Below are 16,861 nucleotides of genomic sequence, written 5' to 3'. Positions count from 1 at the left end.
TATCTTTCCACGAAAGGGTGCTTGAACTCCTAATTGTAGTGCTTTTTGGAGGTTTGATACGTTGGATTTAGAAACGGTAACGACGGAAGTGTTCCCAAATGTTGCTGACAAGGTCAAAGAGTGTCCAGACAGACAGACCTCTCTCTCTCTCTCTGTAGCTTTCATGCCAGTCTTGAGGCCTTTTCTGAACAGATGTTGGCATCGCCAGCTGGACATACAGGCGACCTTGGGCAAATCTCAAAGGGTTCTTCTTCTTCTGTTGGCACCCAAAGTCTCCCCACCGGCACTGGAGAGACCCCCACTGCAGTAGTGTATAGATGTATAGTGCCGTGTGTGTGTGTGTGTGTCATTCAAGCTTGAGTGTTCAGGTAGCAAGCAGTGAATCAATCACATGGCCTGTGTAACAGCACGCTAAATGAAATTCAATGGACTGATGGAGTGAGTGATGGATGATTCACATACATACAGCCAGAATTAAGTGGTGGAGAAACACACAGAGTGGAGAAGGTGAGGGTTGGTTAGCTTTCCTAGTGGGTGTGTGTGGTTTAAAAAAAAAAAAAAAGTAGACGTGGGGCGCCCTGAGGAGAGGCTGCCCACATCTGCCCTCCTAGGAAGCAGCAGCATGCAAGAGAGTGTGTGTTTGCCATCTGGGCACTGGACTGCACGGTGAGCCAGGCCACTTTTAATCTGCTCAGCGCCACCCAGCAAGGTCAACGCTTCGGCAAGGACAGCCCCGCCGCCCCCGTGACACCCGACAGCGCGGGGGGTCTATCCATAATAGATAACAGCTGGCTTTAGTGTACTTCTTCTCTTTGCCTGGGGCAGCGGTGTCGGCCATCGTTCATTCCTACGCCCCGTGTCCCGTCCGTCCCGTCCGCGCTGGGCGTCTCCCCGGTAGCTACACGCCTCTTTGCCAAAATAGGACAGAAGGCGCTTGGACAAAAGAAACATTCATCTGGACGTAGTGCGGCGTGCCAACATCTACCTTCATGCATTTTAGCCCCCTATTTTAATCAAGCCTCCCATAACGGTGACCATCAATGCACTTCCAACATGCTCTGTATCAACTGTAAAAATCCCAATCTAACTCATACTGTAGATATGGAAGCTCATAGCAACAAAATGTTTTTGACCTAAAGACTTCGACTTCGTTTCTCAACGTTTTAGAACTTGCCAATGTCAAAATTCTCAACTCATTCATTCATTTTCTACCGCTTTTTCCTCACGTGGGTCGCGGGGGATGCTGCAACCTATCCCAGCTGTCTTCGGGCGAGAGGCGGGGTACACCCTGGACTGGTCGCCAGCCAATCACAGGGCACATATAGACAAACAACCATTCACACTCACATTCATACCTATGGACAATTTGGAGTCGCCAATTAACCTAGCATGTTTTTGGAATGTGGGAGGAAACCGGAGTACCCGGAGAAAACCCACGCATGCACGGGGAGAACATGCAAACTCCACACAGAGATGGCAGAGGGTGGAATTGAACTCTGGTCTCCTAGCTGTGAGGTCTGCACGCTAACCACTAGACCGCCGTGCCGGCAAAATTCTCAACTCATTCGGGATATGTAGCCTTCCTGATACAGTGGCTATCCTGCTAGTAGTAAACATGCTAATGTTAGCATGTTAGCATTGCTAGCATGCTAAAGGGGCATACTGGCATTTTTCATGGGTAGACCTCTTCTTTCTTTCGGCTTTTCCCTTCAGGGGTCGCCATAGCAAATCAACCCTGTCTTCTGCATGCTAATGTTAGCATGCTAACATTAGCATGTTAGCAAAGATAATATGGTAACATTGGCATAGTAGCATTTTTAGCCATTTTCATAAGTAGACACATGTACTGTCGTGCTAGGTGTTAGCATGCTAACATTCGCATTTATCATAGCTACAATGGTAATATTGGCATAGCAACATTTCTAGCTGTTTTCATCGCTATACCGTCACTTAAACACATAGCACTATCATGCTTGGTGTTATCATGCTAATCATGCTAATCATGCTAATGTTGGCTTTTCTAGTTGTTGCAATATTGGTGCTAGAATTATTGCTTACTATTGAAAACACTGTATGCTGACATGTATTAAAACACATTTCTGGGATGGGTTCAAGGGTGCCTGTTGGCACCGGAAAGGTTAAAAATCACGCACTGATACTACACCGATCGTAAAGTTTCATCTCTCTTCTGTGTGCCAACGTTCAAAGCAAACGAACCGTCCAGTGTGGATGGCGGCGTCCACGCTGAGCAGCTCTAACGGTCGAAGTCGTCCATCAAAGTGTGATTTCCAAGAGACAGAGAGAGCAGAGAAAGCGAAACCATTTTAATTGCAAATGACCTAAATAAGATTAGCGAGGTAGGCAGTCCGCTCCCTGTTAATTATCACCACGCAGTAGTCAATTAACAGCGCTAACGATGGGACACTTAGTGAGCGTTAACCCAATTTACCACAGCTAGGGAGAGCAGCGTGGGGCTAACGTAAGGTGGGGGGGATTATCTGCCTTGTACCAACACACTACAGATGCTTAATAAAAGATACATTCATAAATGAATACAAATAAAACCAATAGTGATGTAAAAAAAATAAATGCAAGTAAATAAGAAATGACTGGAAGTGTTTCGGTTGTGTTGGGCACCATGTGTGCATAATGGGACTCATTCATGGGGGTAATTAGCAGGGATGCTACTTTCCACTTAACAGCATTAGCCATGGCGGCCAGGATGGCGCGCTCCGATTTAACACTTGTCACTAGGCCTTGGCTTTGAGAGGCATGGGTGACTGACAGGTCGACACATTTAAGTGTCTGGTGTGTGCGGCTTTGTGCAAGTGTGTAGAGCGTTTAGTTTCCTTGGCAAAGGCCTTTGTTAGCTAGTATGCTACTTCCTTGGGTCATGGAGGATGATGAAACAATGTTTTTTTTTAATTCTTTTAAATTCTAATTCTTTAAATTCTTTTAAATTCATAAATTTCCATTATGACTCAAAAGTCCTTAAACAAAGACGTTTTGGAGTAACCTATTTATTGTTTTCTCTGTCCATTAGCTATGTTAGCTAGCAGGCTACTTCCTGGTTCCCAAAGCGGTCACTTAAGACGATTGGGTCGTACTATTTTTGATTATTGGGCAGGAACAGTTCTATTATGACTGAAAAGACATAAAGAGTCCTGTGGGGAAAATTTTTTTGGACTGTTGCGTTTGTGTGTAAGCTCGCAAGCTACTTCCTGGTTCGTGGAAGGTGGACTGGACTTAAGGCGGCGAGGAAAGGAAGAAAGGAAAACTCGGTGATGTAGTTTTTTTGCTGAATATTTCTCCAACATTTTCACCAAAGGCTGTGAGCGTTCCTTTTCCATGTTCATTTACTTTCACTCTGTGACATTCAGGCATGTTTATCAGACAGTCCTTGTCCAAAATGACATACGTGGCCCGCTAACATAAATCATCATCACGCGCTGGCCCCGCCCACCCATTTTCATCTGTGTAACTGGAGCTCAGAGCGTCAGCAGGAAGTGTATTTGTGCGAGTGGCGGCATATTGATCATCGATCTGGCGCCATCGACCCAAACCACCTTAAGTCCCGCCCCCTTTTGCAGGCCGCAGGAGGAATCTTTGCCCTTTATTTTCTATGTCTCTATATGTCTTTAGTCTTGTAACATAACTTTTTTGTAATCAATCAATCACTTTTTGTAATCAAATTCTTCAAAATATTACAACTTATAAATCTTTTTTTTCAGTCTGAGGTTCCCTGGTCCCACGGCTGCATAATCCTTCCAAGCGTTGAATTTCTGCCACCTCCTCGACCACCTCCGTTGTTGCAGTAAAGCAGCTGTCTAACAGGTGTGTCGGCCCTTCTCTCCCCACGAGCCAAATGGCGTCCAATCAGCGAGCTAGCACGGGGCGGGGCGGGGCCCGGCTGGCAAAGTTAGCTGGCGCTGACTCGCAAATCCTTTTGGCATTTTGGCGTGGCCATCGACCTCCCTCCATCTCATTTAAAGTTTGGCCCGCAGGCGGCGGGTGAGGCGGTTCATCGGACATATAACAGCTCTGTTATCTTTTATGTTCTATTGTGCACTCAGCGGGACACGACATTTGATTGACACTCTCATTTGACAATATGTGTATTGTAAACACTACCAAAATATTCCCGCGATCGCAATTAATCGAGCTAAACAAGACACTTGGCGCTTATATTTTAGTTGTTTGAGTTACAATCAAATCATTCATTTTCCCACCAACGATCCACACCAAAGATTTATACTGGAATTACGTCTTGATCTCTTTATCCGCGCCACAAATGTCCGCCCGTAAAAAAAAAAAAAAACGCCACGACCGTATGACGAGCGAATCGATAAACACGTAATTTACAAACTACAGGGCGGCTAATCGATGGGTGTAAAAGTGTATGAAATATACATTACAGCGACTCGTGCTACAGCGGCCAATATATGGACTTAAGATAAATGCCTGTGCCATTTATTTGTGTCGCTATTGATTCTTCAATCTATCGGCTGAACCCCCCCCCCACCCAGAATCGTCCGTCTTGTGCCGCTTCCTTTCCCTCCCTGAGCTGATTTATGGTCCCGAGGGTGGCGCCAGCTGCTGTTGGTTAAAGTCGCGCAGAGAGTGGAAGTAAAGAGGCTTTAATGTCGTTTTAAGAAGTCTTTTACTGGATTTTTTTAGGGAAGTGGACGGCGGCATGCTGTGCTGGGACTCACACTATATCATCGTTTCATTTCAACGCGTATCTCTTTGAGCTTCGTGTTGAAAGGCCATACAGTCGTGATTAAAATACCAGTGATTGCTCTTGTTTAAATGTCTTTTTTTTTTTTTTTTGTCCAGCCACCCACAATGAGGCGATTGCGTGCTATTAGAATAACAAATGCACCGCGGTCTTGATTTAGTGCGGCGCTGGAGCCCCCTGATGTATATTAATAACACAACACGGCACCTCTTACCCAGAATTCATCATTCACTCGCGCTAAAAGACAGCGCAATCCTTGTTTTTGCTGGAGCTCGCATCGGAGTCATTTATTGTGTCGGCTGTGTCCACACGTCCTTCACCTTCCACGTGCAGTGCCACCTCCCATTATGATCATGCTCTTCCAACACCACTTCTTCACTGACCGGTTTGGTCAGGGATTTAGTTTGTGTTCCAACCAATAACGGCTTTGAATGCCAAACACCAAATCACCGGAATGTCCAGCATTGTTTTCCTTTTGCCTTATTTCAACATATGGTACCTCGTCTTCAGACGACCCCTGACCCGATATTGGGTACTAGAAATGGTACACAAATTGTTGTGCTTTTGCAGGGGACACTGGCATACGGTATTTCCACGATCCTTCCAAATACGATTTTTTGCATTATTAAATCTCTTTAAACATGAAATAACACCCCTATAGTCACTTTTACATTTGCATTACCCAATATAATATGGGTAATGGAAATATGGGGTAATAACTACAAAAGCAATCTTCACTCGCTAAATGTACTGCAAAAAAGGTCAGTAAGGATAATTCATCATGCCGCCTACAGAGAACATACTAACTCTTTATTTCTAAAATCACAAATACTTAAACTTGCTGATATAGTTCATCTTCAAACAGCTAAAATAATGCATAAGGCTAAAAATAACGATGAGCCAATTCAAGAAACAATAGGTACATTATTTAAAAAAACAAAACAAAAAAAAAACAAAACGTTAAACCGTATTATGGAAAGCAGGAAGTGAACAAATGTAACAGTTACTGATTGTAAAAGTACCGGTTTCCTCCCACATTCCAAAAACATGCTAGGTTAATTACCGACTCTTAAATTGTCCATTGATATGAATGTGAATTTGAATGGTTGTTTGTGTATAAGTGCCCTGTGATTGGCTGGCGACCATTGGTGAAGTCACCTGGGATAGACTCCAGCATACACCCGCAACCTTAAGGAGGATAAGCGGTATATAAGATGAATGGAAGTTAGCATTGACAGTGTAGAATACTACACTTTATGGTTAAAGAAAGACTTCAATGGCTTCAATTAATAAGCAGTGAGGTCTAGTGGTTAGCGCGCAGACCTCACAGCTAGGAGACCAGGGTTCAATTCCACCCTCGGCCATCTCTGTGTGGAGTTTGCATGTTCGTGCATGCGTGGGTTTTCTCCGGGTACTCCGGTTTCCTCCCACATTCCAAAAACATGCTAGGTTAATTGGCCACTCCAAATTGTCCATAGGTATGAATGTGAGTGTGAATGGTTGTTTGTCTATATGTGCCCTGTGATTGGCTGGCGACCAGTTCAGGGTGTACCCCACCTCTCGCCCGCTGGGATAGGCTCCAGCACCCCCGCGACCCTCGTGAGGAAAAAGCAGTAGAAAATGAATGAATGAATGAACATTCACACAGGAGCTGCTGTCGGCCACTCTCTACACTACTAAAGTCGAAATATTATAAAAAATTCTTTTAATGGTGTGTTCTGTGCACAGTGTGAATGACTTAGGTTTGATTGATGAATTCAGGAATAAGATCCGACTTACCAAAAGTGGAGTTATAAAAGTGTAGTCTAGGAGCAGAGCTCATAGGTAACCTGAGGACTACCTGTATTTTGTACTCCAACTTGCTATGTTGGGATATTTGGACTATTTTTACAATTTTAGCATAAGATTTTGGGACACTTCTTGATGAGAATATCACTTTCTTTCTTCTTGCATTTGATTTTTTTTCAAGCTGCTAAGTAATGTGCAAAGCATTTGCATTTCATTCCCTGGCATGAATATTTTTTAATCATGTTCCCGCGTGGCCCTGCCCAGTGCTCTTGTTTAAGTCAGGCCAGCGCTTCTTATTGAGTGAGTGGTGTGCGGCTTCAAGCTGTAAGTGATGACTGCCGCTGACGGATTGTCCTCTGCCGCACTGGCTGCTCCCACTCCTCCCAGACACAGCAGCCGCCCCCCCGCCATCTCTCCCTGAGTGGACGTGAGGGCTCACCCGGCGGTGCAAGACGAATAACACCTCCGCCGGGCCATCAGTCCATTCCGCAACGAGGCGGCTTACCTTTCAGTCGATGGCAGTCCGTGTAGTGTAGAGTCAGCTTCCTGTGGCGTCCCCTGACTGTCATTGATGGCCACTGTCATAATGGAGCGCTGCTTAGTATGCTTGGCCAGGGTAAAATGGTGTCATATGTACGGATACCCCATGGAGTACATGACATTTGTGGTAAACCCGATGGATTGTGCTCAAAATACTTTGGTAATACAAATAATATCAAAGTTTTGTCATCCTTGAACAAAATGGTCTATGAGTTGTATGCAAAGATGTTTTCAGTGATGGCGGCCATGTTTTTCAACCAATACTGGTCAAATTTTACACACATGTGCGTGTCAGATTCCTTAATGTGTGTACTAAATTTTGCAGCGATTCAGCTTAACGCCTTAAAGTAGGGGCTGTTTTTTCTTGGCCTCTGGCACATTCTTTAAAATATTGTATTTTCCGGACTATAAGTCACACTTTTTTCATAGGTCGGCTGTTCCTGCGACTTATAAATGAAAAAATGTTATATTCCATAAACACTGGACACCTTTTCTGTTCATGTTTATTTTTTGTGTAGCTGAATAACCATTGTGTTAGCATATCTTACACATATTCAGGCTGTTCTCTATTATTTTATTGTTAGAACCTGCCTTCCAAGAGTAAGTAGTTTGTAAAATAAATAACCCGCAAAAAATGCGACTTATGTATGTTTTCTGCCGCTTTTTCCTCATGAGGGTTGCGGGGGTGCAGGAGCCTATCCCAGCTTTCTTCGGGCGAGAGGCGGGGTACACCCTGGACTAGTCGCCAGCCAATCACAGGGCACATATAGACAAACAACCATTCACACTCACATTCATACCTATGGACAATTTGGAGTCGCCAATTAACCTAGCATGTTTTTGAAATGTGGGAGGAAACCGGAGTACCCGGAGAAAACCCACGCATGCACGGGGAGAACATGCAAACTCCACACAGAGATGGCCGAGGGTGGTTATCGAACCCTAATCCTCCTAGCTGTGAGGTCTGCGCGCTAACCACTGGACCGCCGTGCCGCCCTTATGTATGTTTTTGTCTACATAATTATGCATTTTTGGCCTTGTGTGACTTATAGTCCAGAAAATACGGTACATTCTGGAGCTGCTGCGACTGCTGCTGTGTTTTTGTTTCTGAGTTTGTGATGCTTAAAAAGACCAAATTATGACAAACTACTGTAAGTACTGTAGTTATCATGAGCGTGCCTGATACTACATGGTCACAGTATGTCTGTAAAACCTTGTTGGAGGCTTTTTGAGGTGTTTTAACAGGCTGGAATAGGTGTTCCCCATTATATGCATTGATGAGCTGCCAAATTTTAATTTAAAGATATAGTGTGTTCTGCAGAGGTGTGTGAGAAATTTCAAGTCCAATTTATGGCGTTCAGGAACAGCGCCACCATGTGGTGTATTTGTCCCAAAAATTCATTCATTCATTCATTCATTCATTTTCTACCGCGGGTGGTGCTGGAGCCTATCCCAGCTGTCTTCAGGTGAGAGGCGGGGTACACCCCGGACTGGTTGCCAGCCAATCACAGGGGACATATAGACAAACAACCATTGCCAATTAACCTAGCATGTTTTTTTGAATGTGGGAGGAAACCGGAGTACCCGGAGAAAACCCACGCATGCACGGGGAGAACATGCAAACTCCACACAGAGATGGCCGAGGGTGGAATTGAACCCTGGTCTCCTAGCTGTGAGGTCTGCGTGCTAACCATTAGACCGCCGTGCCGCCCTGTCCCAAAAATAATAGCAGCAAATGTTTTAAACACATTTTCACTTATTTGCGTGCAGCGGTTCATGAGTAGAAGGTTCCACCAACAAATACACACAATGTGTAAATCAGCACAAGTGTGCATGATTTCCCTCAATGAGCGTCGTGTTTTAACGCGATCAAAAGCGATCTTTCAAGAAAGCGAGACAGGGGAGAAAGACAAGTAAATGGCTTGTCTTCTTACTCCACTCTGCTATTACTCAGGAGGAAGGTGGCGCCATGAAAGATGAGCTTCAGTTGATAGACTCGTGATTCGTTAACTTCACAGGCACTCTCGGGGAATCCTGAGGCCACGCTCCCCCTGCCGCCGCCCTGGGCAATTATTCTCTTTTTGAAATTCAACATGCACATGAGAGTGTGTGTGTGTGTGTGGCTGCTATGAATGCAGGTTTGTGCAGGATCTGCATGCGTAGCCCCCTAACTTATCTTAAAAGCGCCCAAATCCGCCGGCGCCCCATAGCAGCAGCAGTCAAATACGCTAACATCTAAAAGCTCTGCTACCTAGTGGTGGCTCGCTCCATAGATGAGACCCTCCGAAAAAACTGTGAGCTGACAAAGAACATACCTTCAATTAGCCAAACCATTAACATTTTAGAGGAAGCCAGTGTTTGGATCCCTTGGGCTTCCCGTCACTCCCCCCACTGATGTCCTTTTCATATTCAAATACACAACTTAAAAGTGCACCATATCTAATCCAAAAAATTGGTCTTTTAGTTGGAGTTAATGCTTGGAGGTGTAAATGCCAGCTGATGGAAGAAGAAGAAGACGAGTTAAACAATCATCATCATCATCTCCCGTGAGCCCTAACACACAAATCTCCCAGAAAGAAGCCTCTGTGGTATAGTCTTTTCTAATTTAGAAGGCGATTAGTCAATCAAACCAGCCTGCTTTCATTCAAATAAGGGTTGCTTCAGTGGATTTGTGGTTTTTATGCTGTGGCGGGCTCCTGGCCACTAATGATTTGTTCCATTTTGGGGAGTCAGGCTGCAGAATTGACAACAACACAGTCATCTGCATAGAAACAGGAGTTCAGAACATCATCGCTATCTATAGCCCTGCCATGCATATTGCAGTCGTCCTTTGCGGTTGAGACATGACGGCCTCACTCTATTGCGTTTTTTTGTTGTTTTGTGGTTGAATATGGCCTATTATTAGTAAAAAAAAATAAAAAATTAAAAGCATATTTAAGCAAATTGTACACATTCTTGTCCTGAATTAAGCATTTTCATACATAAATATGGCTAAATGAAACAAAGTAAAAGAACTAAAAATAGAAATACAAGGGAGAGAGTGCATTCAAATTGTGAATGTAGGGTTCTACATTAGCCACTAGGTGTCATTAACTGTTTGGTGAGTTCATTCATTCATTCATTTTTTCCTCACGAGGGTCGCGGGGGTGCTGGAGCCTATCCCAGCTGTCTTCGGGCGAGAGGCGGGGCACACCCTGGACTGGTCGCCAGCCAATCACAGGGCACATATAGGCAAACAACCATTCACACTCACATTCATACCTATGGACAATTTGGAGTGGCCAATTAACCTAGCATGTTTTTGGAATGTGGGAGGAAACCGGAGTACCCGGAGAAAACCCACGCATGCACGGGGAGAACATGCAAACTCCACACAGAGATGGCCGAGGGTGGAATTGAACCCTGGTCTCCTAGCTGTGAGGTCTGCGCGCTAACCACAAGACCGCTGTGCCGCCCTGTTTGTTGAGTTGTGTTATTTTATGTTTAGAGGGCTCTAATAATGTAAAAAAAAAAGATTGTAAACAGGTTTTCTATGCTAAGCTTATGAAAATATTACATTTATTAATACCGAATCCTATTTGCGGAAGTTCACAACTGTATAGTATTTCTATAGATTTGTGTTGTCATCCCATAAACGTCCACTACAACGTGTTCGTGTGGCCTCTTCTTCTGTGAATATCATCAAATAATCCGTTGTCAGTTACTATTATTACAGGGTGTCACATGAGTAAATATTTCATGACGCCATATGCGGTACAACAAAGGCACCGAATTGAGACGTTGACTGACTTAAGGGGAAACGCCGCCTGAAACGTTGAAATTATGTATTGATTTCCTGCTGTCTTTCGCCCCAGTGCATCCGTGTAATTGCCTCTTTGCCACCGCGGCCCGACCGCGGAGGTATCACAGCCTTTCGGAGAGTTGGTTAAAAACAGCTCCAGTCCAGCGAACGACTTGTGTTGCGTGGAGGGTTTTTCCTCCATCGTCAGCATCGACACACTGCTGAGCCCTAACTTTTTTTCTTCTTTTTCAGGGGTTTGTCCTTCTGTCGGGTCCCACTTTGGTGCACAGGATATTTCAGGAACGTCTGCAGGGGATTTCATCACATCTGGCACAAATGTCCACTTGGACAGGAGGAGGAGACACTGATTTGGGGTCAAAGGTCAAGGTTGGTGTGAACATGCAACAGTTTATTTTTTTTATGGGGGCCGTGGCTTTAAAAATAACGTATAAAGGACGCACAAATGATGTTCTATCAGTGGAAACGGCATAGATCGAAGATCTGTAAGACCATGCTTTGCAGCTTCTGCTCTTAATGTCGTAACAGCCTGATGGGACTGAGATCATGACCTTAAGGCTAGCTGGGCCCTCCCTTTGAGATCGGGTGAGAAGTACTGTCATTCGGGGTAAACTCAGTGTAGAAGCACTGAGAGGAGCCAGATGAGGTGGCTTGGGCGTCTGGTCAGGATGCCTCCTGGAAGCCTCCCTGGGGAGGGGTCTAGGTCAAGTTGGTCTTGGGGAAGAGCCAGGAAATGGAGAGACTGTGTCTCTCAACTGGCCTGGAACACCTCGGGATCTGCCGGAAGGAGCTAGACCAGGAGAGGGAGGTCTTTTCTTTCCTGACCTCGGCTAAGCTGTAGATGGATGTCAAAATTTGTATGTAAAATGACTTTTTTAGTTCTAGTAGAACCTTTTTAAGTGCACAATGACAAACTATAGTACTAAATTTGTGGCTCTTAAACTCTCTCAGGATGCTCGGTCTGTCTCCAGAAAATAGAAGACAATGAAATTCTCCTTAAGAAATGTCTTCTATTTAGGACAATGAGTCTTGTGGGATTTCCTTGATTTTTTTCCAGGTTTAAGCATAGTTGAACTACCTCTTAACCTGACACAATGGTGGAGTCCTGTAGCGTGTCAGACACAAGACACCAAAAGCGGTTCAAAAATGGATTCGTATTCCGCTGCTGTGTCATTGTGTGACTCCGTCTGTGCTAAATTGCTCCTGCGGAATCCAATAGTGTTTTTCTTTGCTTTGCTAATTATTAATTACCCGTCTCCATGCATATGTGTTTATTCCTAATTGCATTTGATGGATGACTGGCAGCTCTGACACCTCATTAGAGCGGATTAATTGAACGACACAATATTTATGTCTCGCGCAATGACCAGTTATCCCGCCATCTATCAGCGGGATGATCTCGCTGATTGAAAACCACTGGTCCGTGTAATCCTAATTATTTGGAATTAGAAGGGAATTTATGGCTTCTCGTGGCGTTTTCTGTGATGACGGCAAATTGGAAACATTAACTGCATAACGAGGGAGAAAATGAGGGGAAGACACAATCATGGAATTAATGTGGGTGAATGTCGGAGAGAGGGGGACGCTTCAACGTATTAAACAAACCAGGTGCGTGCCTGAAAGACCTGCAGGGTTTTTTTTTACTTTACAACTTCCTTGACGACCCAATGCCATCCAAGTTGTGCAGTTTTGGGGGAAAAGAGGCTTCAAAAGTAGGGATAAGTCTAAAAATCCATAACGGGATCCATTGTGTGGGATTCATTCTTGATTCCGTTGATTTTGGTGTAAGTAGTTTTGCAGTGGGGCTTACATCCACACAATAACCTGCATGGAAACAGAAGTTCAGAACATCTCATCCCTTAAATCAAACTTCAAAAAAATGCATTGAATGGTAAAACTAAATGACAGTGGTTAATGAGGAACCACCCGACCTAACCCTAACCACTACTCATTAGTTCTTCATTAGTTCCCCAGTAACTACTCTAAATGTATGTTCCTTAGTACCTCAGTAACTATGCTAAATGTATATGTCTTAGTTCCTCAGTAACCACTCCAAATGTATGTGCCTTACACCCTCAGCAACTACTCTAAATGCATGTGCCTTGGTCATTGGTTCTTCATTAGTTCCTCAGTAACTATTCTAAATGTATGTGCCTCAGTTCCCCAGTAACTACTCTAAATGTATGTGCCTTAGTTCCCCAGCAACTACTCTAAATGGATGTGCTTTAGTACCTCAGTAACTACGCTAAATGTATATGCCTTATTTCCTCAGTAACCACTCCAAATGTATGTGCCTTAGTTCTTCTGCAACTACTCTAAATGCATGTACCTTTGTCATTAGTTCTTCATTAGTTCATCAGTAACTACTCTAAATGTATGTGCCTTAGTTCCTCATTAACTACTCTAAATGCATGTGCCTTGGTTATTAGTTCTTCATTAGGTCCTCAGTAACTACTCTAAATGTATGTGCCTTAGTTCCCCAATAACTACTCTAAATGTATGTGCCTCAGTTCCCCAGTAACTACTCTAAATGTATGTGCCTTTGTACTCCAGTAACTATGCTAAATGTGTGTGCCTTAGTTTCTCAGTAACCACTCCAAATGTGTTTGCCTTAGTTCCTCAGCAACTACTCTAAATGCATATGCCTTGGTCATGAGTTCCTCAATAACCACTCTAAATGTATGTGCCCTAATTCCTCAATACCTACTCTAAATGTGTGTGCCCTAGTTCCTCAGCAACTACTCTAAATACATATGTATATATGCCTTGGTCATTAGTTCCTCAGTAACCACTCTAAATATATGTGCCTTATTTCCTCAGTAGCTATTCTAAATGTATTTGCCTTGGACATTAGTTCTTCATTAGTTCCCCAGTAACTACTCTAAATGTATGTGCCCTAGTTCTTCGGTAACTACTCTAAATTTATGTGCCTTAGTTCCTCAGTAACCACTCTAAATGTATGTGCATTAGCTCCTCAGTAACCACTCTAAATGTATGTGCCTTAGTTCCTCGGTAACCACTCTAAATGTATGTGCCTTAGTTCCTCAGTAACTATCCAATGGGAGGAAAGATTCCAACCAGCATCCTACAACAGATTGTCGGTCCTTGGAGGTTCTGCCGTATTGTTGAGTTGCCAAATGTAGATTGTCATAAACAATGTTTCCTGCAGACATTTGTATGGAGGAATGCCCACAGGATTTCCCACACATTTAACTTGTATATTTATTATTCTCTCGTCAATCCACCACTATCGAAAACACGCGCCGGCATAACATTTGGAACCTTATTTTATATCTTTGTCTTTTTATGAAAAAGTTGCCCTCAAAAGAGCATTTCCACTGAACTTGATATAACCCTCCTCTAACTTCTGCAAAGCTTTTGCCCTCATGGGACGAGCGCACACTAAAATCCAGCATTTGAGCTCACAGAGAAGCAACAAGGCCCAGAAGAGCAAGGCTTTTACTATCATACAGTATAGGAAAGCCTCCAGGAACACACTTCTTTCCCAGGTACTGAGAACTTCCTAAAGCTGATGTTTTTCTTTTTTTTTTTTTCCCCTCCTCCAATCTAACTTTTTTAACACCGTTAGCCGTCTCCCTCGTGGTCTGGGAAGTGTTGACTGAATGAAGCTGTTTGCCTCTTCCGACAAAGCGTTTCTCCGTACAGAACTCATTCATTGCTGTTATTTCAAAAAGGAGTCAATCATTTAGCGGCTAACAAATAAACATGGCGCGGCCATCTTGGTTTCAGGTGGCTCCATGACCATCATTACATCTGAATGGGATGCTAACCAAGGTGATAGCACCTACACGACCATCTTTGGCGGGCAGAGCACCCCCCCCCCCCCTCCATTGTATCCTAATGATGGGTTCCCAGACCATTTGAGAGACATAGTCTCTCCAAAGTGTGTTGGGTCTTCCCCGTCCAACGTCCTTCCTCCTTTAGAGGATTGTATCTTGTACCAAGCTCTCAAAATTGAGCTGTCCTATCCAGTCAAACTGGTGTGTGTCCCACCTAGTCTCTGAGCATGTATGGATAAGAGGCGAATCTAAGACCTGGACCTGAACAGTCCAGTTGTGATGGATCGAACGCCCTGAGAATACATTGACCTGGATGAATGAAAATATTAACACCACCTGAAGTCCTCATTTGACGCTACCTGCATCAACGTAAGGCCATCTCCATGATGGAGTCACCTCTTGTGTCATTGCCGTCTCTAAGGCGGATCGATACCTTCAACTCTGATTCATTCCAACGAGGCGCCTGGCACGGCGTCAGCGTCTTGTGTCGTGCGCAGCGTGTAGCCTGCTGATCAAAGACGCCGTGAACAGGTAGCGTTTGCTTCTGACTCATTGAAATACACCAATGAACACAAAGTACTGCAAATGAGAGCACACCTGTGAGAAAGTTGTGTGCACGTCTGTGAAGTAACTTCAGTAAATTCTCTTCATGGAGCTTCCGCTTGAGCTCCTATCTCGCCGCGCCCACGGGCTACCAGCAACTCTTCAATAGTCGCCTTCACTCGGAGGAACTTGGGTACAAAACTTTTCATTTAGGAAGCACTTGATCGGGGAAAATGGCGCTCTTATCTCGTCCCGATACTGCGATAAAAAGGCACTTTCTACCTAAATGAACCACACGGACGAGCAAATTTCGGGGAGCCCTGGGAAACGTTACCGTTCTCTTTAGCTGCTAGCAATGACACGCTAGTTCAGAGCTTCTCTCAGTCGGAGGATGGGACGTGCGTCGCTTCACAGAAAGACGCCACGCAGTCATCCCTCGCCGCTTTGCGGTTCAAAGATCACTCCCTCATTCTATTGCGGTTTTTCCAAAGTGAATTAATTAAGAAATGACTGGTTTTGTGGAGGACTATGGCCTATTATTTGTCCAAAAATATGCATATTAAGCAAATTGTATTATTTGTATTTATTTGTATTTATTTTTATTTGATTATTATTTAATAATTATTATATTATTATTATTATTATTTATTATTATTATTTTATTTTGGGTATAAGTGAAACATTGTTGAGCATTAACTAAGTGAACTAAAATACAAATCCAGTTTAAGGCATTAATGGAGGTTAATGAACTGTAGTCTACACTGGCCACTAGGTGTCACTAGTAACATGCAGCTGACTTGATCGCCGTCAACAACAATTATTGCAGGTTTGAATGATCTCACAACAGGCACAATAACAGTAATTATCGTAATAATAACAACAAGGGCTACTGTTGTGGCCGTACTGAATCCCTTCCTGTCACTTCCTGTCCACACGAGCATGAATCTTATTTCTTATTTTTGAGTGTAAATGTAACTAAAGGGGTTTTATTGTATGGAGCCCATTAACACTCATGAGCTCCCTCTGGTGGCCCATGAACTGCCATTGGCCAATGAACTACTCTTCTGGGAATAATGCATTATGGGAAGAAGTTAAAATTGTTTTTTTTAAATTTTAAACTTGTATTGGTACTTAGCTTGTATATTTCTTAGCTACCTTTTGAGTGTTAAGTTACTGTGTGATGATTTTAGCTTTTTTTTTTATTTCCAGTGGGTTAAAAAACTTGTGAAAGAAAGAGCTACTGTTTCTTCACTGACTCACGAGCGGCGCGTTCTGAAGTATAGGAGATATCACCACATTAGAAAATGGTCATAATTTAGCCAAACTACTGTATAAGCAGCAGGGTTCAAGGTTTAAGAAAAAAGTAGCGGCTTACTGTATACACCGGAAATGACGGCACTTGTTAAAAAAATGATCATGTGGCTTTTCAGTTTCTCATGCACTCCAAATCATTTTTAAAGTTAAATTAACTTTTATAGAAGAATCTCTGAGTACTCAGCTTTTCTATTTGCCACTAAGCTAGGATTGTAGCATTTAGGGTTTACCCTTTACTCCCAAATTAGACTGTACTGATGACTACAAATGCAAACATTCATTGTTTCCAAGACTTGGCTCGTAATCCAGAGACGACTCTCATTGGGTCTCACCTCTCCG

General features: G+C 43.6%; 1 protein-coding gene across 2 annotated transcripts in view; it reads left to right on the top strand.

Moving 5' to 3' along the window:
- Window positions 1–16,861, top strand: part of esrrgb (estrogen-related receptor gamma b) — a 67,449-nt gene that overhangs the window by 16,377 nt on the left and 34,211 nt on the right. Inside the window, exons 2-3 of one of the 2 annotated variants that reach the window (XM_058056915.1) lie at window positions 3,732–3,834; window positions 11,100–11,234. Coding sequence is in view for 1 of the 2 variants with exons in the window: in XM_058056914.1 (XP_057912897.1) it covers window positions 11,100–11,234 (135 nt within the window). In the remaining variant the exon portion in view is untranslated. The remainder of the gene's footprint in view (window positions 1–3,731; window positions 3,835–11,099; window positions 11,235–16,861) is intronic. The other variant, XM_058056914.1, reaches the window with a different exon arrangement.

This window comes from Doryrhamphus excisus, chromosome 19 (genome assembly GCF_030265055.1).
Source record: "Doryrhamphus excisus isolate RoL2022-K1 chromosome 19, RoL_Dexc_1.0, whole genome shotgun sequence".
NCBI lineage: Eukaryota > Metazoa > Chordata > Actinopteri > Syngnathiformes > Syngnathidae > Doryrhamphus > Doryrhamphus excisus.
This window is presented reverse-complemented; position numbering and strand designations above follow the sequence as displayed.